General features: G+C 41.0%; 4 protein-coding genes across 9 annotated transcripts; 1 reads left to right on the forward strand and 3 right to left on the reverse strand.

Moving 5' to 3' along the window:
* Positions 1-9: 9 nt before the first annotated feature.
* Positions 10-1,631, reverse strand: Zpr1 (zinc finger protein Zpr1). Its single transcript, XM_076437955.1, has 3 exons — positions 1,497-1,631; positions 757-1,432; positions 10-671 (listed from the first exon to the last, which is right to left on the reverse strand). The coding sequence occupies exons 1-3, from the start codon at positions 1,617-1,619 to the stop codon at positions 136-138; spliced, it is 1,335 nt and encodes a 444-aa protein (XP_076294070.1). The 5' UTR covers positions 1,620-1,631; the 3' UTR covers positions 10-135.
* Positions 1,632-5,870: 4,239 nt separating this feature from the next.
* LOC143215666 (uncharacterized) lies at positions 5,871-6,932 on the reverse strand. The gene is made up of 3 exons (XM_076437978.1): positions 6,742-6,932; positions 6,409-6,670; positions 5,871-6,291 (listed from the first exon to the last, which is right to left on the reverse strand). Exons 1-3 carry the CDS (start codon positions 6,766-6,768, stop codon positions 6,245-6,247), a joined length of 336 nt encoding a protein of 111 aa, XP_076294093.1. The 5' UTR covers positions 6,769-6,932; the 3' UTR covers positions 5,871-6,244.
* Positions 6,933-7,045: 113 nt separating this feature from the next.
* On the forward strand, positions 7,046-20,098 carry LOC143215646 (serine/threonine-protein phosphatase 2A 56 kDa regulatory subunit gamma isoform-like). 4 transcript variants are annotated; one of them, XM_076437946.1, is made up of 9 exons: positions 7,046-7,215; positions 7,857-7,919; positions 10,256-10,430; positions 13,789-13,991; positions 14,062-14,456; positions 14,540-14,873; positions 14,939-15,157; positions 15,891-16,121; positions 17,185-20,098. In XM_076437946.1, the coding sequence occupies exons 1-9, from the start codon at positions 7,186-7,188 to the stop codon at positions 17,332-17,334; spliced, it is 1,800 nt and encodes a 599-aa protein (XP_076294061.1). In that variant the 5' UTR covers positions 7,046-7,185; the 3' UTR covers positions 17,335-20,098. The 4 variants fall into 4 exon arrangements, with proteins under 4 accessions (XP_076294061.1, XP_076294062.1, XP_076294064.1 ...); XM_076437947.1 differs by lacking the exon at positions 7,046-7,215 and adding an exon at positions 7,284-7,692; XM_076437949.1 differs by lacking the exons at positions 7,046-7,215; positions 7,857-7,919; positions 10,256-10,430 and adding exons at positions 10,451-12,703; positions 12,842-13,331.
* A 1,372-nt stretch (positions 20,099-21,470) lies between these two features.
* LOC143215658 (chymotrypsin-like elastase family member 2A) lies at positions 21,471-25,644 on the reverse strand. Of its 3 annotated transcripts, none has more exons than XM_076437965.1 (5): positions 25,132-25,644; positions 24,030-24,297; positions 23,816-23,961; positions 22,160-22,443; positions 21,471-21,744 (listed from the first exon to the last, which is right to left on the reverse strand). In XM_076437965.1, the coding sequence occupies exons 1-5, from the start codon at positions 25,217-25,219 to the stop codon at positions 21,562-21,564; spliced, it is 969 nt and encodes a 322-aa protein (XP_076294080.1). In that variant the 5' UTR covers positions 25,220-25,644; the 3' UTR covers positions 21,471-21,561. The 3 variants fall into 3 exon arrangements, with proteins under 3 accessions (XP_076294080.1, XP_076294082.1, XP_076294083.1); XM_076437967.1 differs by having other exon boundaries at positions 22,160-22,431; positions 25,132-25,628; XM_076437968.1 differs by having other exon boundaries at positions 24,030-24,279; positions 25,132-25,624.
* Between the last annotated feature and the right edge of the window lie 402 nt (positions 25,645-26,046).

Below are 26,046 nucleotides of genomic sequence, written 5' to 3' on the forward strand. Positions count from 1 at the left end.
AAAGTCGAGTTTCGTTAAAAATCTCGCAATAAGATTGCACAACGTGTATTTACACAACACAGTATACATTTATGATACATTTCTGTTCTTCAATTATGTTACATTATATTGACATCTCCGTTCCATGGTGAGCGATCAGTAGTTCTCAACTTTCATGTCGTTCAGACCAAGTTCGTCGTTCTGTTCAAAGTTTCTTTCGTATTTGGTAATTTTCAAACCAGAGTCAAGTCCATCGTCCGACAGACTCTGTATGTAGCTGTTGCCAGCAGCATCGTCTAATATCAACGTTATCTCTCGTTTTCCTTCTAACACTTCGTCTAAATGCGCCAAGAATGTTTCCATTTTCTTCACGGTTTCCGGATCGCTGGTATCGCCGGTGAACGCTGTTGATGAGGACAACTGATCCTTGACCGCCATTAAAATACCTTCGACGGTGGTAAATCGTCCTCCTAAAGCGGCAGGACCGATTTCCAGCTCCAATTCTGGTATTTCCATGTAACAGGTCTCTGATTTTAATACATCGCGGCTGAAGTCTTCTTTTCCTGCAACGGTCACTTCTATCTTCACTCCTTGAGGCTCGATACCACCCCCGCTTTTAACTTCGTTTGTTCTGTGGCCACAAGATTCGCAGACTGTTGCCATAATCACCACCTCCTTAAAATGTGGAATATCTAAATAATAGTCGATTAAGGTTAATTAGATAATAGTAAACGAAGAAATTAGTATCGGAAAGCGGGATTATCGAAAAAAGGATACTCGTCATTTTCATGTTAGTTTCACATGGGCAATTACATTCTGGACAATTTGTTCCAAACGAAAGAACTTTGCCCTCGATTTCCTCTAAGGTATACTCTCCTTCCTTTATAGGTTTCAGTAAAGCACTATCCGAATTTTCATTGTAAATGCCTAAAGTGTGATCTTGTTCTGTTGTTCTCTTAAATCTCGCAACAACGCACTGTTCATCCTTCAAGGGTGCATTTGGATTCTCTATATGAAACTCTCCTGATATGTCCTCAAAGATAATAGCAAAAGGCTCGTCGAATGATTTCAACTTTCTCAATTTTTCCAGAAACTGATCGATTTTAACAGCTGAATCTGGATATTCTTTTCTCCTGGCCGGTTGGTCTTGTTCTAATCCGGCGATGGTTCTCTGTAATATACCCTCGATCGTTGTGATTTCTCCTTTCTGCGATCTGGATGGAATTTCGAAATCTAGCGATGGAATTTTCACGCTGGTGTAATCGGACTTGACAACCTGGCGATTCAGGTCCTTAGACGTTGCGACTTGCAATGTTATTCTAATCCCTTTGTCTTGAGTCTTTCCGCTGTTTTGTATCTCGTTGTTCTGATAGCCGCAATGCTCACAATCGAACGACATCACCACAACATCCTTGTAGTGTGGAATTTTTGTCAACAGTAATCTAGTGACACCCTGTGTGAATAACATATTGATTATAAGACAGAGAAGCGTACAGGAATAAATGAAAGTACATTACATTTTCTCCGCAATTCATACAGAGACTCTCAATCTCGGTAATTTCTGGTTCCGGATCGTCTGCCGTCAAATTACGAAACAACGGTTTCGTTTTCTCCCCGATCACTTTTCGGTTTTCCGCCATTTTTAGGTTATATATATTTCGTGTATCTGATCCGTGATACAAATCTATTTTCAAAAAACCAAGTTAAAACATCGGTTTCCGTTTATACACGCGTCTTATACTTTCATTTTGTACACAATTTCTACCTGTGCAACGAGAGTTCGGAAGCTAAAATCACCATCACACGTTTTGTTCCAAAACATAATAATCAAAATATTGCGGTTTCACACGTGCCAGAAACTTCGACGAGCTCGATGCAGTGATGCCAGAATCGGGGACGCGAGGACGCTTCCCCTCCAGCACAGGTTCCCCCTCTCTGACGGACCGTCCTCGCCGTAGCTTCTGCTGCGCACGCGCTACACACGAACGTACTTCAACTCTGCCCGTGTGAGTGCATGCTCGATTGCACGCGCGCTACACACCAAGCGTACCTCTACCATGTCCGTGTGACTACCTGCTCGACCGAACGCGTCAGCGACGCGTTCCTTCGATTTTCACCAATTTTCATGTTGCCGAAGTTTCGGAAGCACGAGTCGGAAAGTCGGGATCTGGAGACGGCGCGCATTTGAATCCCGGGACGGCGCGGCGCGGCGCGGTGCACATTTTGCTATAACTTTTGATCTAAAAAAGATATCAAAGCGAAATTTGGACTAAATTTTTTTTTTAAAAACCGGGTTTAATGGTTCATCCTAAAATATGTTTTGTATTTCTTAAAAAATTTTTCTCGTTGATTTTTAAAGTTAAGGTAGTCCAGAGGGCCCCCAACACAAATTGATTTTTAGTCGAACCATGCTCAATAAACAATTACGAAAAAATTTATAAATATTCCATTTAATAGCACACATGATTGAGATTTTTTTCAGATTTTTCAGATTATGCAGACATGTTTAAAAAAATTGAAAATCTCGAAACATTCGAAGAAAATGCATATTTCGTATTGAACTTTTCGAGATACCAGTTTTATAAAAATTCATTAGTCCGATATTATTGAAACAATTGTCCTTAATTTTTCTCAGAATTTTTTATAAATTGTATCGTTAAAAAATCAAAATCAATTTTTTCGATACTTCTTTGTTGATGTATTATGTAATACTGAATATTTTTATAATCAGAAAAATAATGTACAGACTTGATAATGCAATATAAAATATTTTATTTACGTTATATTTCAATATACATATGTGCATCACTCCTAACAATTTTGGTAATCACATAATTATTGTAACGACATTTTACATATATCAGGTCGTTAAGTATGAAACTAGACAAATAAAACACAAATTTCAAACACATTTGTCAAGTTTCATACATCTCCGGTTACGAAAATCGATTTTAAATGGTCCCTGCCTTTCTATAACATAACAAAAAAAAAAAATTAGTTAAAGTCATGATTGTAAAGTATAGAATAAAATATTAATGTATAACTTTATAGTATGGTTTATACTTATCTTTTTTCTTTCAAGTCATTCTTGAATCTGCTAATATTGATTTTACGTTATCGCGATTTTAAATGGTCCTCTGCCTTTCTACAACATAAAAAGAAACACATAGTTAAAGTTATAATCACAAAGTACTTACAGAATGAAATATTAATGTAACGGTACACTTCGCTTTTGTTTGAAGTCATTCTTGAATCTGCTATTTCATTACCGCTGATACCCACGTGTTGCTATATTCAAGGAAAAAGTAGACATAATTAAAATCGTAATTCTAATTGCAATCTTGTAGGACTCAATATAAATAGTAACGTATACTTATCTTTTTTTATCGATGAATATGGTCACTCACTAAAATAAATTCCTAATAAGATAAAAAAATGTTAAAAACCCATTAAAAAGTATTAAAAACGCGACAAAGAAACTGGAGGCTGTTTACTATAATAATAATAATAATAATAATAGTATTTTATTTCCCATTTCGGGGTACAAACGCGGACCTCCGCTCCGCTTAGAAACTTCACCTTCCTTATCTCTTCATTCTTGTAGAATGTAGACATCTGTAACCAAACAGACCCGAATCATGTTCTTCGTTTCCCCCTTTTAACTTCTCTAATAAACACGGTCAGATGTCTTCCGCACTCGAATGCCGAGGCCGAGCGAATTTTCTCTTTGCTTCCCGACATAAAATCTCGAAAAAGGAATAAAATAGGCGCTGGCCTATTAAATTCCATGTGTGTGGTGCGCACATCCTTGAAAGCTAGACAGGAGTCTAGTCGCACCATGTCTGTCGATGACAGACATTTATCCCTTATGTCGAGAAAGCATTTATATGAAAATTCATCGCCCTCGCAAAGTTATAAACAATTAACTTTGCACTCGTTTACGAACTAGTGAGGTCGTGTTTTCTTCGTTAATCGTTCGATAGTTTAGTTCATATAGTAAACAGCCTCCAGTATGGATGAAGAGAGTGGAAGAGATGAGAGAAAGGATGAGCAGCGGAACCGGGGGTCCAGAGTATGTGAATGAGTGAAGAAGAATGTGTGAGGAATGAGTGAACGGTGGGCTCTCTCTCTATCGCGTTTAAGTGTAAATTTAAGTTAAGAATGAAGAGATAAGCAAGGTGAAGTTTGTAAGCGGAGCGGAGGTCCGCGTTTGTACCCCGAAATGGGAAATTAAAATCTATTATTATTATTATTATTATTATTATAGTAAACAGCCTCCAGTTTCTTTGTCGCGTTTTTAATACTTTTTAATGGGTTTTTAACATTTTTTTATCTTATTAGGAATTTATTTTAGTGAGTGACCATATTCATCGATAAAAAAAGATAAGTATACGTTACTATTTATATTGAGTCCTACAAGATTGCAATTAGAATTACGATTTTAATTATGTCTACTTTTTCCTTGAATATAGCAACACGTGGGTATCAGCGGTAATGAAATAGCAGATTCAAGAATGACTTCAAACAAAAGCGAAGTGTACCGTTACATTAATATTTCATTCTGTAAGTACTTTGTGATTATAACTTTAACTATGTGTTTCTTTTTATGTTGTAGAAAGGCAGAGGACCATTTAAAATCGCGATAACGTAAAATCAATATTAGCAGATTCAAGAATGACTTGAAAGAAAAAAGATAAGTATAAACCATACTATAAAGTTATACATTAATATTTTATTCTATACTTTACAATCATGACTTTAACTAATTTTTTTTTTTTTGTTATGTTATAGAAAGGCAGGGACCATTTAAAATCGATTTTCGTAACCGGAGATGTATGAAACTTGACAAATGTGTTTGAAATTTGTGTTTTATTTGTCTAGTTTCATACTTAACGACCTGATATATGTAAAATGTCGTTACAATAATTATGTGATTACCAAAATTGTTAGGAGTGATGCACATATGTATATTGAAATATAACGTAAATAAAATATTTTATATTGCATTATCAAGTCTGTACATTATTTTTCTGATTATAAAAATATTCAGTATTACATAATACATCAACAAAGAAGTATCGAAAAAATTGATTTTGATTTTTTAACGATACAATTTATAAAAAATTCTGAGAAAAATTAAGGACAATTGTTTCAATAATATCGGACTAATGAATTTTTATAAAACTGGTATCTCGAAAAGTTCAATACGAAATATGCATTTTCTTCGAATGTTTCGAGATTTTCAATTTTTTTAAACATGTCTGCATAATCTGAAAAATCTGAAAAAAATCTCAATCATGTGTGCTATTAAATGGAATATTTATAAATTTTTTCGTAATTGTTTATTGAGCATGGTTCGACTAAAAATCAATTTGTGTTGGGGGCCCTCTGGACTACCTTAACTTTAAAAATCAACGAGAAAAATTTTTTAAGAAATACAAAACATATTTTAGGATGAACCATTAAACCCGGTTTTTAAAAAAAAAATTTAGTCCAAATTTCGCTTTGATATCTTTTTTAGATCAAAAGTTATAGCAAAATGTGCACCGCGCCGCGCCGCGCCGTCCCGGGATTCAAATGCGCGCCGTCTCCAGATCCCGACTTTCCGACTCGTGCTTCCGAAACTTCGGCAACATGAAAATTGGTGAAAATCGAAGGAACGCGTCGCCGACGCGTTCGGTCGAGCAGGTAGTCACACGGACATGGTAGAGGTACGCTTGGTGTGTAGCGCGCGTGCAATCGAGCATGCACTCACACGGGCAGAGTTGAAGTACGTTCGTGTGTAGCGCGTGCGCAGCAGAAGCTACGGCGAGGACGGTCCGTCAGAGAGGGGGAACCTGTGCTGGAGGGGAAGCGTCCTCGCGTCCCCGATTCTGGCATCACTGGCTCGATGGTGTATCGGGTATCGTATTATCAGAAACGTGTTATCGTATGTCGTAAATAAAACCATATATACATGTGTAGACCTGGCTTCAGATAAAAAGTCTTGTTCCAAGATTCATCAGTGTACCTATCTACCAGATGACGGTTGTGGGCAAAGTGCTATACAGGGTGTCTCAAAACTTCTTCAACATCCGAAAACGGAAGGTTCCTAAGATCATTCGAAGCAACATTTTCCTTTGCAATAATGGTTAACAAAGCCGCGGACGCCATTATTGCAAAGGAAGATGTTCCTTCAAATCACTTCAAATGATCTCGGGAACCTCCCATTTTCGGATGTTGAAGGAATTTTGAGAAGTGAAGTTATATCGCCATTTATTTTGAATTATCTTGAGAGCACCAGATACTCCGTGTTATCTTGATGCACTGCGTCTAAAACAAATAAATAATAATGTCTATAATTCCATGATAATTCCTGATAATTCCTAATGGCTATAGTTCCTAGCAGTTCCTAGCCACAGAATGAGAAACCGCGAGAAATTAAATCACCGCGCATCGATGCGAAAAAGTAACTAGAAAGCGTTTCGCAGCCCTCTAGTGTGAAGATCCCGAATCTCCGATCGTCAACGACGCGTTCGTAGATTTTAGCGGCAACTTCAAGCGCGCCGTTTGAATGTATTCGAACGACATAATGCAACATCTCATCCATTATATCGTACAAGGATATTGCACATTGTCGAACAAGTGAAATAACGCAACAGCATTTTCGCTCGTGCGATTCTTTTGTTAGTTGTATTGCTGCAGCGTACAGCTGAAAAATATTTGGCAACGATTTAGCGCGAACATAGCCGATCGACTATCGCTCAACTATCAGTTACTTACGCTATAGTCTGTGTTATCGCAAAACATAGCTCAGCTTTGCCATGGAATCGTTGGTTCGGATATATATGGATATATATCAGATATCGTATAATGTTGACAACTAATTAGCAACAAATGTTCGCAGATCCACAACGAGTACCTACAGACTTACAGGATACCGATTCTAACGAATGATACTTTGGCCGGTTGATTTAGCGTTGGTGCGTCTTCTGGGAAGCTAGTGAAAAAGCGTCGGCTGTAATGTTGAATGGGCGAGTGGCGCGAATCGCCGGTCGAAAGGTTCAATCGCCGAGCATAGCCAATGGCCGCCACGAATGAGTGTCTTGTGTCGGCTTCTCGGTGGCCGCTGTGATCGATGCGTTGCTACGTATTTTCGAAGTGTGTTAACCCGCTCGTCGTTCTGGTCGATCGCGCGTACCCGTTATTTGGGACCGAGGGAGTAATATGTCGAGCCGGCAGTCCAAGAAAGAGAAGGTTCGTGTGCATCGTTGCATCGTTGCATGTCCGCCGATCTCGTACGGCTCTGAATTCGAAAATTTTGCGTGGCTCTCCTTACGTGGTCGGTGCACACGTATACAATCGAAACGGACGGTGTGTTCCTTTGAAACGAGTAACGAGAGTGTAACGAGTGACGAGGAGAGATCGCGGGGCACGCGCGCGCTTCCTAGACAGAAAGAGAGAGGGAGAAATATATACGTATATCTGTAAATAGAACGAGTGTGACTGAGCGTGTGTTAGAGAGAAAGAGAGAGCGATAGCGGGAGGTGGGAGAGGGAGAGAGGGAGCGAGAGACGATGACAGGGGCATAGTAGGAGAGAAAGGGAGAAGAAGGGAGAGTAAAGAGAGTTCGGGGAAACAACCCCGGTAGCTGAGACACCGAAGGGTGTAGCGTGATTTCTGTTTCGCAAGCACGTTTTCACGGACGAACGTTCCGAAGGGCCGGACACTATGGTACATCGAATCCACTAATTCTCGTTTCCGTTCGTGACATCGCGCGAGTCGAGAGTTTTGTCTTCGCGAGCGGTGGCCCGCGTCGTGGAAATGTGAACCGTCGTGGTTGCCGTCGTGGCATCGCGAGCTCGTGCAAGTGGTGAATACTCCTCGTTTTGTTTTAGGATGCGTCGAAGATCGGCAAGGACAAGGGAAAGAACGGCAAGGATGGCGAGACAGGTGACGAGGTGAGGTTATATCGTCTGTTCTACGTTCCCCCCTTTCCGTGTATAATCACCGACGTGACTCGACTTCGGTTATGCGAATCCTCGAGACATTCCTGTTATCGTTGATTCTCGGCCACGGTGATCCCACCTCGATCCTGCTACATACATTTATTTACGTGATCCGATGCAACACGTCTCATTTTGCGACACGATCGAGCGTTTCGCGTCGATCGTTTGTCGTTGCCGAAAAACGTTTGGCGAAAACTCCTCCGAAAAAACGATCCTTCTAGGTGTCCATCTTCGGCTCACCTGAAACGTTTCTGTTTGACGGAGGCGTTCACCACGCGTGCAACCTGGATCCATGTACACGTCCAGACAATCCGCGATGCGTTTTATCATATGCAACGCGACTGTCCGTTGCCAATCGTTGCGACGTTTCGACTTCTCTGGAACGGTTTTACAGTTTCCTTTGAAAGAAAAATGTTGCTGGCGCAGGCACAGGTGGCGCTTGAACGTGCTCTCAACTTTAGTTGATAAATATTTAGAAAACGGTGTGCATACCGAACGGTGTCGAAATTATTATTTTTTGATTTTTTCCTCGGCGTTTCCGGAGCGATTTGATTCACGGTACAACAACGGTTCTCAACGGTGTCACACGGTTTACACATTTATCACGATTAACACGTGATTGAAGTTCCGGTATCAGTGTTACTTAAAACAGGATTATTGCAAATTATATTTCTTTGATTTGTCAAGGTCATACATATTTTTTATTGAATTGCATGAACGTTACGATCGTAGATAAAACGCAGTGTCTAAATCGATCACAATATTTAGAACGTATTTGTCTGGTATTTCTTTCGTGGTGAAATATACATATTGTCATATTGTCATTACTTGGTATTTGTCCTATTATGCGCGCACATGTGATACGAGCCTATAATTACAACAGCTGAAACGAAACGAAAATATTTTATACCGTTCACGGCTAACAGGAGAGATAAGAAATAAACCAGGAACCAGTGGATTAGTGACGAAATCGTTTTATTTATAAACTGGATTTATAAATAAATTAAATGTACGAACGCCCCCCCCCCCCGTATAGCCTGTAGAAATCGTCATAGTGCATCGAATTTGATTATCGATCGATCGACTAATCGATAAACACTTTATCACGGTCGATAATAATTTGACAACCACCGCGAAATTTAATTTTTCGTTGTAATGTTTACGCGCGAGACTAGAAATCGGCAAACTATTAATTTCAGCATAGAATCATTACGATTATGTAAATCCGCGTATATTTATATTGTATACATACATGTATATCATACAATTTGTACCCGTAGCATCACCTATAAGTTGTAAACTCCAGTTGAATCGTAAGCTACATGTTTTTATAAGTAGCCGAACAGTAGGAGACTCGAACGAAGTAGCGACTAATCAATGTGCATGTATTTACAAGAATATTCAAGCAATCACAAAAGTACCTTACGGAAATATGTGCGCCGGGATAGAAGAGTTTAAGGAAAGATTTAGCATTAAGTCTCGTCCATAGTAGAAAAGAGATTCATCATTTTAATATTTACCATTATTATACGTTACGCTTCCTCGACCAACTATGCTCTCGAAATACATTGACAGCTAGGTTCCTCGAGAAGAAGTTTTGTGATTGGTGTTGAAGTCATTCTTGCGCATCCGTACGAATGTTTCTCATTCGATGAGAATGCAGGTATTCTTTAGTAAGCCAGATTGATGTAGATCTAACAGACTAATCTATAAAAACGTTACTTTAGCCTGTACGTTTTGTCAAACATACTGTCAAGTAACTGTCATCTTTTTTGGCTGCTAGAAGATGCTCTGAATGGACATCACTTCAGATCAAGGGTCAAGACCAACACAGTGCGTAAACGGTTTCAAGATCACCTACAAAACTTCTCTCAAGGAATCCAGGCATTAACGCGACGTCGGAAGAATTGTATCCAATGTAATAAAGATTACTCATAGATCGGCATACACACAACACATTCAGACATACAAACATACATTCATACACATACATCCATACGTACATGCATACATATGAAAGTCATATATTTCAATAATTAATCAGTGTTTGGAGCGACCGCAAAACAATACATCGATATCGGCTTGAAATTGTACGACCGTTGTTCTTTCATAGAAGGATTGTCGATTGTCGAACATAAGGGTGGATAAAGTTGGGTCTACAATGTTCATGCATGTATCGTGTCAGGGACTTTGCTGATCAAATTTACAATTTCTATCGGAGCTCTTCGAATTTGAACACTTTGGATCTCTGCTACGTTATCAGTGAAGCTTTCAATACGTTATTCCAGGCTATCAAGGTAGCAGGAGGACCACCTGTGACCAGTGCACCACCACCGCCGACGCTGATCAACAAAATCAAATACCAGCCGGGCGGCCCTGTGATAAAGAAGGACAAGCGACAGAGTAGCTCAAGATTCAATATTTCAAAAAATCGGGAACTTCAAAAGTTACCGCTTCTGTCTGGTAAGTTACCAGGATCAATTGACGTCTTACTGTATGTAGAATTCGAAATTGGCAGCACTGTAAGTAATTCGAGGTGGTGCACAGTGCGGCATGTAAATGGACATTCGAGACAAAAATCATAACTTCTAAACTAATCAATTTTTGACCTAAGTACCTTAATAATTTTTTAAAGGAAATACAAAGATGCATCGATTAATGCACCAACAATATAAGGTTCCATTAGTAAATAAGTTTATTCTTATTTTTTTTGTTAATGAAGAGTTTTTTATGATTAGTTGTTATTGCAATTTGTTGTCAACTGTATACTGTACAACTTTTGTTCGAAATATTTTTTAATTATATGGTTAAATTTAATTATATCTAACTATAATGTATAATTATTTGACAATACACAACACCGTATTTTTTACTAGTAAAAGAAATAATGCTAATCTTCTTTCTCTTTTTCACTTCGTGTGATATAACGTTCACGTTTAATAGAGAACAGAGTTTTTGTCTAACTTTTGATAATTTCTGGGAATAAGTGTGTTCGGACATCCAAACTTCAACCAAATCGCGATTACGAATGCATTTCTCTAAAAATTAAATAACATCGAGGCTTGCAATTTATCGCAGAAAAAAATTATATAGTAATATACTACAACATCTTGTTGATACAGAACAGCCAAAATTACAGGATGTTTTGAACCGTTTTTTTGCAAATTGCATTTTAAGGAAAAAACGGAATTCCTAAATTGCCAGTTAAAATTATGCATACCTCTGGTCAAATTCTCCATACCTAAGTTGTAACAAACAGTTTAAAACAAAAACGAACCTAAAAGAGCAATTAGGGCACGAGTAATCTAACTTTTTAGTATTTATACTACAATAAACTTTTGGCTGTTACTGATCCCCTATTGATTTTCTTGGATACTACTTTTTACATACACATTCCTTACTTACCGATTGATGATTTTGTTGAATAATTATATTAGAATCGAACCACGATTATTTCGATTTTTGTCCATTGCATGCCGCACTGTGCGGTGTCTCAATTTTGAAAAATTGAGCGCCAATGTGTTCACACGATTGAACGGTGTCCAATCAACGTATAATTTTCGTCGAGAAACGAGAAGAGAAGCCTGAATAATTCAGAGTAAATCAATTACTACCGTAGGATGATTGATTAGCGTAATAGTCGACCAAAATGGGAGTAGTAAACCTCGTCGCGGTTGTCCTTGCTAAGAATAAACCGCAATATACTTAATGAGTGTAACGAGGGTAGGTGCGAGTCGTTATCTACTGTTGCTTCACGCAACTTGGAGAGTGCAGCACGCTCTGCGTCGTATTATTAAACAATCGCATTGTTTTATTCAATTAAATTACTCGATGTAATAAAAAAGAAAAAATGAAAACTGAGAAAGTTCATGTTAGTACAGTCTAGTCATAAAACACGAATCTATCGAACGCGTTGCGACGATCATCGATCGACCGAGGGATTTTTTCGGAGGAAAGGAAGTTTGCAGAAGGCAGCGCTTAAACGATGATTTATTAAAAAACTTGTCCGTGCAATTAATTTTAAGCGGCGCACCGATCTAGTAATAAATGTTGCATGAATTTGCATGTATATTTCTATCGAAGTTTGCAACACTGGCTTTTAAATATATCAAAAGTGGAACTCCCTTGGCCGGGGATCTCCGCGCGATTAAGCTTGGCCGGATAAAAATTGCGCCGTGGTCGATCGCAGGATTACTTCGCCGATTGTCATCGAGAATCGAATCGACGAGTGAACACCGCCTTTTGAATTTTGCTCGCGGAAGAGTTGCGAAGTAACTACATACGTCAAAGCGTGTATCGATTGTAAGGTGCGGTGGTTCGGGCATGCGCTGCCGCTCTCGCTGGCGATTCCTAGTTTTCTAACGTAAACAGTTGTTCGTCGTTCAAACGGCCTCTGACATCGGCGGCATTTTGCCAATTTGAATTGGTCGCGGTTCCACGATCCTCCGGGGCTGACCAGGATGACGGTTCTGTCGATTGTGCCGGCATAAATCGTGGCGCGAGGCCTACCGACGCGACCGGAACCAAGATATAGCTAGTTCTCGCTCGAAAGAACCGTCAGCGATATCGAAGCAACAGATTGCTATGTAAAGAAGGAAGGCCGGTGCGTATACTCGAGTGCAATAATGCCTTCCGGGTCTAGACCCGCAACTTACCACTTCCAGAACGGTCTGCCTGCTCCCCTAACTTGTCTGTTCCGTATCTGCGTGTGCATACTGCCACTAATAGTGAGAAAGGTCAGTGGAGATCAACCCACATAGTCTCTTTTTTCGTCGAAACAGTAGTCGACAGTGAAAGTCATCGCTTTATTTGATTATTTGTACAATCAAGTCGAATATTTCATTTGTTATTTCACTGCGATGATCATGTTACAGATTACAACGTGTTGACTACACCTGCAGGTCTCGTGCGTAAACAAAAGTGAAGATACGCTAACGATAGTATAAGTAAGCGCACGGTGCGTCGACGTAGTTAAATCAGATTATTTGGTATAGGAGTCGAGGCTCAATCTATAACAGCTAGGGGGACATCTATAATCGCTTTATTAATATCGGTTGTTCTCCACTCCCCCCCCCCCCCCAGCGATACGGTCGTCCCAGGGAGTGGTAAGTCTAGCTGTTTTCCCGGAAAACATTGTTACGCTTCCGCTAGATTAGGCGGCCGAGAATTTTGAGGGTTCCGATAGCCTCTTGCGAAGCAGAATGGTTCACGTGGACGGATATCCCTTCGCACCCGGCAGCTTGCCGAAAAGCCCGAGCTTCCATCAAGGACTCGCCTTAGCCACGGTCCTCTCGCGGGAACCGAATAAGACTTACTTGCCCAACTTTACTTCGCACTATCAGCCGCTACGACCTCTACTAATCGGTAACGAACCTTCGGAACAGCGGTTTCCTCGTTCAAGCTAGCAATCTTTAAATAAACATAATTGTTGCAGGTACGCAAACAAGGTGTCTGTGGAGAACTCGCGTGTGTCTGTGTGAGAGGGGGAGAGAAAGAGAGAGAGAGAGTGAGAATGAAAGAGAGACACCAGAGTATTAATTGTTAATAGGATTAGGGTATTAAAGAGTTGTAAAAGGAACCGGAAAAGAGAAAAAGCAACGAAGCGGCGGCTCGTGAAAAAATCAAACTAAACATATAGGTTGTATATGCGAAGGTTTCAATTTGCTCCGAGGAGTTTTCTTTACACGGTCCAACGAGTATTTACTTGTCGACTTGTATATACATATGTATACTTGTATGAATTGTGTACGAGCTGACGTTGATCTTTCGTTCGTTCTGTCCTGTCTGTATGAATACCGTTTTCTTCTTTTCCTCGTTTTAGAAACGCAACAAGGGAACGAACGGGAGGAACTTTTTATACAGAAACTGCGACAATGTTGCGTTCTCTTTGATTTCGAGTCTGACCCTTTATCGGACTTAAAATGGAAGGAAGTGAAACGTACCGCCTTGTACGAGATGGTCGACTACGTTGCCAAGAACGGCAACGTGATCACAGAGGCTATATACCCCGAAGCGGTGAACATGGTAAGACGAGGATACCTCGATCATCCTCGACCGATAAGAAGGAATTATTTGTAATCGGTATAGTTTTTAGTTTGCAGTGAACCTCTTCCGTACGCTCCCTCCGTCATCGAATCCGAACGGCGCCGAGTTCGACCCGGAGGAGGATGAACCAAATCTGGAGGCAGCTTGGCCGCACTTGCAGTTGGTTTACGAGTTTTTCCTTCGACTGCTCGAGTCGCAAGATTTCCAGCCTTCGATCGCGAGACGATACATAGATCAGAAGTTTGTCCTGCAACTTCTGGAGCTGTTCGATTCGGAGGATCCGCGTGAAAGGGATCTCCTCAAGACCACGCTCCATAGGATCTACGGAAAGTTTTTAGGGCTTAGGGCGTATATCAGGAAACAAATAAACAATGTTTTTTATCGATTTATATATGAAACCGAGCATCATAATGGGATCGCCGAACTCCTAGAGATCCTGGGAAGGTAATTCTTCGCCAGTACCGTTTACCTTCCGTTGAGGACACCTGTTAAACTTTATCTTCCTCTTCCTCTTCTTCTGCTTCCAGTATAATCAACGGTTTCGCTTTGCCACTGAAGGAGGAACATAAAATTTTTCTATTAAAGGTGCTTTTACCTTTGCACAAAGCCAAATCACTGTCCGTCTATCATCCGCAATTAGCGTACTGCGTTGTTCAATTCCTGGAGAAAGATCCATCGTTGACCGAGCCTGTTATCAGAAGTTTACTCAAGTTCTGGCCGAAGACACATTCCCCGAAAGAAGTGATGTTCTTGAACGAACTCGAGGAAATTTTGGACGTGATCGAGCCTGCCGAATTCCAAAAAGTCATGGACCCGCTGTTCAGACAATTGGCGAGATGCGTTTCGTCCTCACACTTTCAGGTATATAAATGTGTGCTGCGATTTGTTCGTTGTTTCTATTGTTTTAACGCATCGTTCTCCTCCAGGTGGCTGAAAGGGCTCTTTACTACTGGAACAACGAATACATAATGTCTTTGATATCGGACAATTACACGGTGATATTGTCGATTATGTATCCGGCATTCTATAAGAATTCCCGGAATCACTGGAACAAAAGTATTCATGGTTTGATCTACAACGCGTTGAAACTCTTCATGGAGATGAATCACAAAGTATTCGACGATTGTATTCAACAGTATTATCAGGTACGTAGTTCCTTGTCGAACGAACAACGGGCAGAAACTAGAGATCGCGGTTTTGAACGTGTAGTAAAATGCAAGGCTTCGGAGTCGGTAGACAAAATTCTTAACTCCAACTCCTATTATTTTTTACCTTCGACTCCGAATCCGACTCCGATTCCGACTCTCCAAATTGAAAAAATATGTACTCAAAATAATTAAGAGTTGTAATAAAACTGAATAAATAGTTGAAATATTGTATTAAAGTCTAAGAATATGTGGAACAGATAACTCTGATACAATGCAACACGACTGTTACTTTCTCACTTTCAGAAAATAGTTAGAAAATACTACTACCATAACTTTAACGGTTTCTCCTCTACATAGTGCTCTCCTATACTGTAGATCGAATATTAGCAAGTTATTTATGTATACATAAATCTATTAATGATTTATAAACAAAAGAGCCAGAGTTGGAGTCGGAGTCGATATATTTTTTTCCGACTCTGACTCCGACTCCGGGTGTCGATATATAGCTTTTTCTTACACCGGCTCCGACTCCAGTGATCAGCAATTGCTCTCAAACTCCGACTCCGACTCTGACTCCGAAGCCCTGCTAAAATGCACGTGAACCGTGTAGCAAGTAATTAAGGATCCAAATTTGACTAAGTGTCCGGTGACTTATGGACGAGAGTGTACACGTGAATCTTCCGGCAGAAACCGATATGTGGTAATATACCGATTTCGAACTGTTTGTCAGGATCGTCAAAAGGAAAGGAAGCTTATGAAAGAGAGAGACGAAGCGTGGATGCGCGTCGAAGCTCTGGCAATGAGACATCCGAGCTACAACACGGCTGTCAAAGGTTTAACGAACACCGCCGCGAACCTCTCGATATCACAGCAACAGTTAGATAGTCCTCCGCCCGACGAAGATGGCGATACGGATCAGACACCGCTCACATTGGAGAAGATAGAGGCAAAAGCGAACGAGGTACATATTCGATTCGTCTCGTAAAATTGAATCGATGATGTACAGCGTGGCTGAAAAGTTCCCGGAATTTTTTAAAGCATTTCAGCAGCATAAAAATACCGCACAAACGAATGAATCCACACACTTGACCGAATAATTAGTTTTATTAATTCATTAGCAATGAAATGAACCAAAAACATTTACAACAAATGTTCGAAATTGCCTCCTTTTGATTCGATACATTTACGGACCGGCCTTCTAAAATTCCCGACGATATGGTCGCGCACTCTTCCACCGTAATCTCGTCCCAGGCACGCGTCAACGCCGCACAGTGGGCAATTTGGTCGAAACTCGATTCAAAGTCAAAGAACTTTCGATAGAAATGAGGTAGAGCCATGAAATTTTTTAAAAATTAAAGCTGAAACATTGCAGAATATGGGAAAAATAGGGAGATTATGGTACGAACGTTTTTAACCTTGAGAAAATTCGTTAAACATGTAGAATTTCAAGAAATCGATTTTGCAATATCCTGAGGTCTGGCCGAAGTGTCGCGTTGCCCACGGCTTTAATTCCCTCCGGAGGACACGTTCCTGGTACTCGGCGGCGTTGATTTTTACGTTTCTCGGTATGAACATCAGTGGCGTCTTCCCAGTGGTGCAGATACCGGCCCAAGCCATGACCGAGGCTGGAAAATGACTGCGGCCAGTCTTCTGCTGGCCCTCCTTGAGCAGCTGGCGGTGATTTTGGCGGTTGTGTAGGTGTGCGACCGTAAAAATATTCTCATCCGTGAAAAGAACCTTCTTCAGGCGATCACCAGCGACCATTGTCGGGAATTTTAGAAAGCGGGTCCGTAAATGTATCGAATCAAAAGGAGGCAATTTCGAACATTTGTTGTAAATGTTTTTTTGGTTCATTTCATTGTTAATGAATTAATAAGACTTATTATTCGGTCAAGTGTGTGAATTCATTCGTTTGTGCGGCATTTTTATGCTGCTGAAATGCTTTGAATAATTCCGGAAACTTTTCAGCCACCTTATATATTGTATATTGCGAATGTTAATGTTTCTCTTTTGATTGGTTAAAGGCAAAGAAGATGACGAATATTAATAAAACCAAGCAACTTCTACGAAGGAAAAGCGACTTACCCCAAGACACGCACACAATGCGGGCATTGTCCGATCACAAACGCGCAGATGAGTACCTCGTCACGCCACCGGATCCCAATAATTGCTAGTCTCTACCGCAATCTCTTCCCATGTATCCTCTCTTCTGCTGCAGTGATATTGGGAGTTAGCTTTTTTCGAGAAAACGAAGAGAAAACGAAACGCGGCGACGATCCCGATTCCGATTTCGATATCCCGATGTCGGGCTTGATCGTATAGAGGTCAGACACTGTTGTAATATTCCCCCTTGTATCGAAACTGTCAAGATGTATGCTAATTGTCTCTTTTCCATTACGGTAACAAGAAAAAAAAGCTTTCTCTCATTGCACCCAGCACTTTCGGAAGATGTAACAATTGTGTCTGTAGCGATCTACAAGATGAAAACGATAAAAAAGCTGATAACTTCCTATATACTCTTCGAAACGATCTACACAAGGAATCGCGCAAGAACTGCAACAAAAAACTTACGTGTAGGTACTCGCTATAAAAGGAAAATCATGACACACTCACACACTCATACACATATACACGAGAAAATACAACCTAGCGAATAAGGGTCCTAAGTATGTATGCGTATACGGAGTATTTTTTAAACTGTAGATTTCTTACGTATGAGGAAGAGTCTATCGCTGACAATAAGAAGGCAGTCCTCGCGAGAGTATCGTCTCTGCGATCGTAACGAAAGGCGATCGAGGCTGACCGCCAATCATATTCATATTAAGAATCGTGTTCGAATGTTTTCTTGCGCTTGGCGGCGGATTTTCTTCATATTATAAGAATTTATGGTTTATCGAACACTCTCTATATATATACTCTAAATAAACAAATTTTATACGAACGCGAAAGAGGTCGAAGAAAAAGAATGGCCGCGTGCTTGATGTTGTAATAACGATTAAAGAAGAGAAAAGCAAAGAAAAAATGGATTTTAGTACTTATGCAAGTTTTGAGGCGCTACACTTCTGACGCGAGGTTTCCACTGATAACGCAAATAAAACGAAACAAATGAAAATATGGCAGACATTAAGTAACAAGTGATACATAGTTGCTTCAACGCTAACAGCTCGTAATTTAGCAGCGGAATGAGCCAAATATAAATAGAAAAAATACGCAGAGATAAAAAAAAATTGAGAAAAAGACAGAAACAAGTGACATCGTTTTTTAGAGTTAGATGAACGTGATAGCACTATTTTAGAATATCGATTGTTATGAATCTGAGTATTCCTGAACGTACTACTTTTATATCTGTCGTGCCTAGATGCCTGTGGAACGCATTCGCAAGAATCGCCTCTGCCAGAGGCCTATAATTAAGGGTCGTTAATGAAGAAAATGAGAGAGAGAGGGAGAGAAAGAGAGAGAGAAAAAGCAACGAGATAAAAACGTGACGTTACCGAAACGGTACAATTGACGCTACGATTATTTCCCAAGAACGCTTGCATAAACCGTTGCGTCAGACTCGCGGTTGATCGAAGAAAATGGAGAAAGAAGTTATAATTACTGTTTCATCGCTGACATAAAATGTAAAGAGCAAAAACGAAGAGAAGCAGAAAATAAGAAACTCGAAGATTAGAGAAGCGTACGAAGTTGCAAGAAAAAAGGCGAATTCTAAGTGAAAAGGAACTATCTTTAATCTTTTGCGCTGCTGGCAGGCTGTTATGTTAAACATTGTGTAAGGGATGAACTTGTTGAGCATAGATAAACGATTAGCACGTACTATTAAAATAACGAAAATTGAAACCAAATGAGATAAATATAAAAAAAAGAACTATTTACTATGTAATCGTCCCTGTGGAAGGAGAATCGCTGTTTTTGTTACGAAAAAATCATTAACGATATCCGAGTATTCTTGTCAATAAGCATGTTTGTTACGAGGCTCGGTGTAATCTCGATGAAATTCCCCTTGAATCGTATCACTGTATCTTAAGGAGCATTTGGTAATAAAAGTATTTTTAGTAATAAAACATTTACACACACGAGCAGGTTATAATTTCAAACGAACCGCCAAATATTCCTTTTGTTGTGGCGAAAATTTGATGGAATTTTATGTATCGCAGAATCATCGGGATTACATCGGCTTCTCCAATCGTTGAAATTAATCTGAAGGAAGTAGATACATAGGCGGAGATGCATTCTTTGAACCGGTGTCTCTTTATTGCGTTTATGCTTTCACGCGCATTATGTGATATTTTTTGAAATTCCTCGAATTCATATATACATGATATCTGAGAAGGGACACGTCATTAAACTTCGCGCGCTCGTAACGTCTGAAGACTGTTACTCGTTCAACGATGAACGAGTACGTATTAATTTGCTCTTCGAATTTTCATTTGTGCGTAGTGTCAGGGCTGTATTATACAAAATGTAAAATGACCATTTACTTTCGTCCGTAAACATCGTTACCTCAAGTAAGTTTGATCGATTGTTCTACACTTTTTATGACGACAACGGAACAGCCACTAATTAAGTACTTTGTAGATTAAAAGGAGAATGAAGTAAGAAAACAGCCGAATACGCTTTACGCAAGGAGGAGCATAGATATATCGATAGAAAAACAAATTATTAGGCAGCTTGATAATCTTATAGAAAATCTCGGTTCTTCCTTACGTAAAGTTTACGAGATCATTGTAGATCACAAAAGAGGAAATGTCCGCGTGTACAGCGATTTGCTTCAAACCTAGAAATACTAATTATAACAGAACACAGAGCTGTGTATCAATGTTCGATTGCAAAAATTTTTTTAATGATCGTCTGTCCGATCGATTCGATTCCATGCATGCATATATTCCTTTACAATTTGTTGGAAGCATAATTTTATAATAAATAAATAACTATATCAAACGGCGAAAACTTTAATCCGTCTTTTATTAAATACTATAGTATTTTATACTCTACAAATACCCGGTAAGACGTGTATGTTCTTCGCACAATTTGAATTTCGCGCCATTCGACGTGCTGCCAACGCTCAAACTTGAAGACCTCGAGACGCTAAAATAGAAAACGTTAACTATTTCGGGAACCAGAATCTCAAAAATAACGTTTTTGGTCTCAAAATATTCGTAATGGTCCAGCGCATCGATTTTATGTTATTTCATGTTTTATCGGATTATGAATCTTGGACGATTTAGTACGGAGGTTTACTGCTAGATGGCGAGTACGCTCCAGTGCCCGTCGCAAGGATACTTTTGCAAAAACCGTAATTAGCCGTAATTATAATAATCTGAGGTACAGAATCGATGCGCCGGAGCAGTACGAAAATTTCAAGACCAAAAGTATAATTTCTGAGGTGCTGGTTAGCGAAATAATTACGTTTACCTATTTTACTTCAGGCGTGATCATTGAATCGAATGGCGCAAAATTCAAATTGTACAAGAGAAATGATTCTAGCCGACGTTTGCATCATATTTTAATTCTTGTATTTATTTGACGGACATTCTATTATCTCAATTGTTCGATTCTACTGTCTTCGGTGTAAAATATTGTAAGGGACAGGGCTGGGGATGGGAATGGTAATGTGTCGAGGAAGAAAGGGAAGGGAGAGGTCTATAATTTCTATAATTACCCTTTCTATAATTATTTCTTTTTTGTTCTGCTGTTCGTATCGACATCAGATGCAAGCAATATTTTATAATAACCGAACGTTGATGCGTGTCAACAGGAAACGGTGAGGAAAACTCAATCAGCGCAGTACATGAGCACTCCGTAGGTAGCTTAAGTGCCCGACATTAAGCTAATTAATGGATGTAGCTGGGTTCATAATTGGTGTACCCGGCCTCTCCAGGTTCCTGGTGGAATATGTCGCCTGTGAATCGATATTTCTAACATCATCCGAGGGGGAATTCAATCACTCTGCGGGTCGCGCGCACAATCGCGGTGTTACGCAACGGAACGCACGGGATGCGAAACAAGTTGGGTTTCGCATCACTCTGCCATATCATATAAATGCAGATCTTGGCATCTCGGCGGTTGGAAAACCTGTTTTACAAAATCGTGGGATTGCCTAGCCTCTGGCGAATGGCTTTTCTTCGAAACTTTCTGCCATTCCAACCTCGCAGCCACTTCTGTTGCATTCAAATCGATTTCTGCGATCGCGACGCAACGACGATTGATTGCTGCCCAGATAGCACGCGACATCTCACAGACGTCTTTTTATATACGTCTGGTTCTGGTCTGAAAGTCTTATATGTACGTCCTAAAAAGAGACCTACGACAATTCGGTGATTCCGTGATCGTATATTTACTTATTTACAATGCTATACATATACTATAATACTTCGATATTTACACGAACAGTATCTACAATGTTACAGATATTGCGGGTCCTCGTCTTTGTTCATGGTATTTCTGATCCAGTCGATGTAATGCTGCACCTTGGTGTAGACGTCCGGGTATCCTGGTCTGGCGCATCCCGAACCGAACGACGTGACTCCTGCCAGCTGCCATACACCGTCTGCACGACGACACTGCAAGGGTCCTCCGGAATCACCCTGTGAACAGTCAACAAACAACAGTGTTGCGGGAGAGAACTATTTTAAAAATTTCAAGAGAACGAATCCGACCAGATTGAATCGAATACGAATCTTCCAGCTATCATATACAGCTGGAGCTAGAGCGATTTGTCTCGTTGATGAAGGCCGCTAGCCCCGTTATAGCATCCTGGAGACGCGAAACTTCTAATCTAGTTGAGTGGATTTCGACCGAGTTCTATCTCATGCGATCGTGCAGATTGTACAGCTCCTGCGAGCACCGATTAAAACAGTCTGCCTTAGCAGATCTTTCGGCGAGGCTTACGACAGCCATCTTGGCGTGTCTATCGATCATCAGTCTTAATCACGAAATAGCTTTTCGATCGGAAATGTGCGGTATTATTATCGTTTTTCCATTGTTTCAGATAATACTCACTACGCAGCTTCCGGAGGAGCCGTCCGTGTGCCCGGCGCAAAGATGACCGCTTCGGATGGGCACCGATTTACCGTAGGCTTTCGTGCACTTCTCGAGATCGAGCAACGGCACGGACGCTTCCAGCAAGGCTGTTGAAAGCGACTGGGACGGACCATAACGGCCCCAGCCGGAGGCGACGCAATGTCCATTCGCCAGTTTTTCCTCCGGTTCGGGCAGACAGATCGTTCTGACCACCTTCGACAGCGGAGCCGGTCTGGCGAGCTTCATCAGAGCTGAAAGCACACCTTCATTCCACCTCGTTCTGCTTCTTCGTTTATTAATCTCTATCAACGATCCTTAAGGGGGTAGACTCGTCTCTAGGATTTCAAGGGTGCGGCGTGCGTCTGCACATTTCTCGATAATGCAAAGATCGGGTTTTTTAGGGAGTCAAAAGCCCAAAAGATCAATCCAGGCCGCGATCGCCCTCAAAAGTCCTATTTTTACGTTTACGGGCCGCAATTTGCATTATTCGACAGCTTTATACTTAATATCGCATCCTAGCTTTATATCGTAAACTTATCTAGCGCTTTCGACTACTGAAACACTTGCAATTCTGAACATGAGAGGTTAAATTAGGTTAAGTCTCCACAACACAGCTTGTACCTTCTAAAGTACCTTTGTGCCTTGCTCGTAAATAGTGTTCCTTCTTGAGAAATTACAGTATTTCTCGAGAAATTTAAATCTAGGAAAATTCTTATGAATCTCATTTATTTTATAACATATTTTCGGAAATGATCAAATGCATATACGGTCGGTGTACAAAGTATTCGTACCCATAAAAAAACGAATTACTTTTTCAAAAATGGACCCAACAGCTTGAGTTTCTTTTTAGATGTTAGAAGGAGTAGTTTACTAGCTAATGTGTAAATAACTTTTTAAAAAAATTGTTATTGGTCGCAATTGCGAAGGAAATAGTCTTTACTATTTTAGCAATATATTATAAGGAATTATAAGGAATTAGTCTTCACGATTTTTAAATTTTTTATCTGTACTTGTAATGAAAATTTAGAAGGCGCCTCCAGTAGGTCTAAGTCAGTTATATACTTGTACAAAGTTTCATCGAAGTCGATCAAGGATCTTACGAAATATATAATTGATTGAAAATAGCAAAAATCGTAAGAATCTGCGATTCAAATGAATCGTAAACCGTAAATTCAAAGATCTTTACATCTTACAATGCTCGTAGCTTTTTTATCCGTCAGCGAACTTTAATGAAACTTTTTACATACGTATAACTTACTTAGATTTACAACATACATGTATTAAATTGTCATTACAGGCACAGATAAAACATTTACAAATCGTGGTCTTTACTGTTCCCTTCGTAATTGCGACCAGTAACAATTCCAATAAGAATTCTCGAGAAATATAGTCTTATTTCTCATTTCTCGAGAAATGAAAAATGTTGAGAAATCAGGAACACTGCTCGTAAACCCGCTTCCTGAACATGAGAGTTTACCACCTTAAGGCGGACCACGAAATCGCGAAACATTTAACGCTTTCCACTCGACTGTCCCATACAGAAACATCGGGATGTTTCGTCGAGCTCATTACCCCTCGCGAATGCAGAAGGCTGTGCGAAGAGAATAGTCGCGAGAATGTCGAGCGTTCACCTACCGATGTCATGAACATAATTGTTGAACCTTTCGTGGAGGACGACTCGTTCGACGGGTAGCCTGGCCGAGCCACGACCGCCGGAATCCAGTTCCCATTCCCCGACGACCGCTGTCCACAGGGCGCCGATGGGCAAGTTGAAAAGGTCGCTGTAAAACCAGAGATATTCGGTCGAGGAAACGAAATCCGCGCGTTTGCGTTCGACAGCGAAACTCACTTGTGGATGCAATGAGCCGCGGTGACTACCCAGGTGGGATCGATCAGGACACCGCCGCACCAGTGCCCTATGAAGCCCAATTTCGGATGCAACAGCTGAAGAGACACCTGCCAAGGCCAGGAGCCTCTTCTGCTCGGCTTCCCGTTGAAGATTCTGCCGGTGCTCGCGGGAACGCTCTTATTCCCGATCGACGTCGAGTTCCTCTGAATGCCACCCTCCCCGAAGATCGCTCGGGGCTGCCTGTGTGACGCTGTCGGACATCCGCATTCTGTTATTTAAAAAGGTTCTCACCCGATTGCTGCTGTCTTTCAGTCGACAACTCCGCGAGCGCTTTAAACGATATTCTCTCCTGAACTTCGCAGTCTACGGTCTTCCGAAATATTAGCTGTGCAAATTAGTTCTTTCCCCTTTTCTCCAAATTGAAGATTTTATTACATTTTACGGACGTCTGGGTCGAATTTTCGTTGAGCAATTCCTCTAACTGACCGTCATCGAACTTTCGCGGTGCACTTGAATGACCGTCGTCTTCCAAATTAATATTTTCGGCCTTAAATCTTTGGTGCCGGTTTTTACACGTTCTGTAAGACTGGAAGATACAGAGCGTTCTCTCCCAGTGCCGCGCAAACCATTTCAGTAACCTCAACAGCTAACAGAACGCTCTTTCAGACGACACCAAAATCGGGAAGTAGTTCGAATTCGGTCAGAAGTTACGATCGTAGAAAAGAAGGGGGAGGAGCTTATTTGCACACCTAATAGGAGAAAAGGAATAATTATATGCGATCGATAACTTCGCTGTGGAAATGTCTAATCGCCGTTACATCGAGGAGAGTTGCTCCATTTCAGAGGAGCAGAGAGAAGATTGTCATTCACGCGTGGAAAGTGAGATCAACGGGAAACGCAATCGCAGGGAAGGATCTGTCTCTCATGAATAGAGAAACCATCACGGCGAATCGGTAGCATGTGTACACTGTCCTCCTCGCGACGTTCACTGCTTAACCCTCGGATGACGGTGCATATCAGCTTAAACGCTTCGCTCATCTCTCGACGACGAACTCGTGAGGATTAATTATATCCAGAGTTAAGACGGAATTGGATTGCTCACCGAAATGATTGTCCGTGATCCTCGGCGTCGCGCAGTCGATCTCCGCGAGGACGAAAAGGAGTATCGCTAGTCGACCGCGAAGATTCATTTCCGGCGAGCAGAGTGCACCTATTGGTTCGTCAGTCTCACCACTTCATGATTGAGAAGTCCGAGAGAGTAGGCGATTTCTTTTCACAGTTCACTGGTGTTCACTGTTCACAGTTTACGGGGCCAATCGGCACGATCCTCCGCGGGTTGAGTCTCAGCGGACAATCATGGTACAAGACCCGAGAAACCACGCCGAAGAAGACGACGACGACGAAGAGCGATCCTCGCGCTGGATCGCCGAATCGCTGAACCACCGAACGAGCAGATCCTTCGAAGGAGCCTGGAAGAAAGTGATCGGTCGCGATCGTCATCGAAGAAGGGGGATTACACGCGCTTAGGATCGCGACTCGCGAATGGGAACTGCGAGCAGAGCTTCGAACGGACGAATATCGCTCTCACTAACGAAAGTTACCGTGGCTCGAGAGCCACCGGCTCCGATACCGCTGCCTGCCTTCTCCTTATTCGTCGCAATTAGCTGGTACTGCACATCGATTAGCAACGTTTACACTTTCAACTAATTGCCGATGCGATTTCGAGTCGATAAGTTTCTTCAATGCAGCGAGCTCTATTTCGCCAAGCGTCGACCTTTTTGCAACGATTAACACTCCGAAAGCGCAACCAGTTGCGGTATCGTTGCATCGGAGTATGCAAGACTCTGCGAAAACACCGCGATCGGATAATACAATCTGATCCAGCCGGCGCACAGTGCGACCTTTTGTCCAAATCGGAGACAAAATCAAAGAACTTTCGATAGAAATGTGGTAGAGCGATGACATTTTTTTTAAATTGAAGCTGAAACTTGACAGAATATGGGAAAAATAGGGAGAT

This window comes from Lasioglossum baleicum, chromosome 14, assembly GCF_051020765.1.
Source record: "Lasioglossum baleicum chromosome 14, iyLasBale1, whole genome shotgun sequence".
In the NCBI taxonomy this organism is placed as follows: domain Eukaryota; kingdom Metazoa; phylum Arthropoda; class Insecta; order Hymenoptera; family Halictidae; genus Lasioglossum; species Lasioglossum baleicum.

Coding starts and splice junctions, on each gene's coding strand:
- Zpr1 (XM_076437955.1), bottom strand. CDS start 1,619: ATGGCGGAAAACCGAAAAGTGATCGGGGAGAAAACGAAACCGTTGTTT. Junction 1,433..1,496: donor GTATGAATTGCGGAGAAAAT/GTAATGTACTTT, acceptor TTATTCACACAG/GGTGTCACTAGATTACTGTT. Junction 672..756: donor AACTAACATGAAAATGACGA/GTATCCTTTTTT, acceptor ACTATTATTTAG/ATATTCCACATTTTAAGGAG.
- LOC143215666 (XM_076437978.1), bottom strand. CDS start 6,768: ATGTTTTGCGATAACACAGACTATAGC. Junction 6,671..6,741: donor GCGATAACACAGACTATAGC/GTAAGTAACTGA, acceptor AATATTTTTCAG/CTGTACGCTGCAGCAATACA. Junction 6,292..6,408: donor CTTTTTCGCATCGATGCGCG/GTGATTTAATTT, acceptor TATTTGTTTTAG/ACGCAGTGCATCAAGATAAC.
- LOC143215646 (XM_076437946.1), top strand. CDS start 7,186: ATGTCGAGCCGGCAGTCCAAGAAAGAGAAG. Junction 7,920..10,255: donor ATGGCGAGACAGGTGACGAG/GTGAGGTTATAT, acceptor ACGTTATTCCAG/GCTATCAAGGTAGCAGGAGG. Junction 13,992..14,061: donor ACCCCGAAGCGGTGAACATG/GTAAGACGAGGA, acceptor TATAGTTTTTAG/TTTGCAGTGAACCTCTTCCG.
- LOC143215658 (XM_076437965.1), bottom strand. CDS start 25,219: ATGAATCTTCGCGGTCGACTAGCGATACTCCTTTTCGTCCTCGCGGAG. Junction 24,298..25,131: donor GATCACGGACAATCATTTCG/GTGAGCAATCCA, acceptor TTTAAATAACAG/AATGCGGATGTCCGACAGCG. Junction 21,745..22,159: donor GCTCCTCCGGAAGCTGCGTA/GTGAGTATTATC, acceptor GACTGTTCACAG/GGTGATTCCGGAGGACCCTT.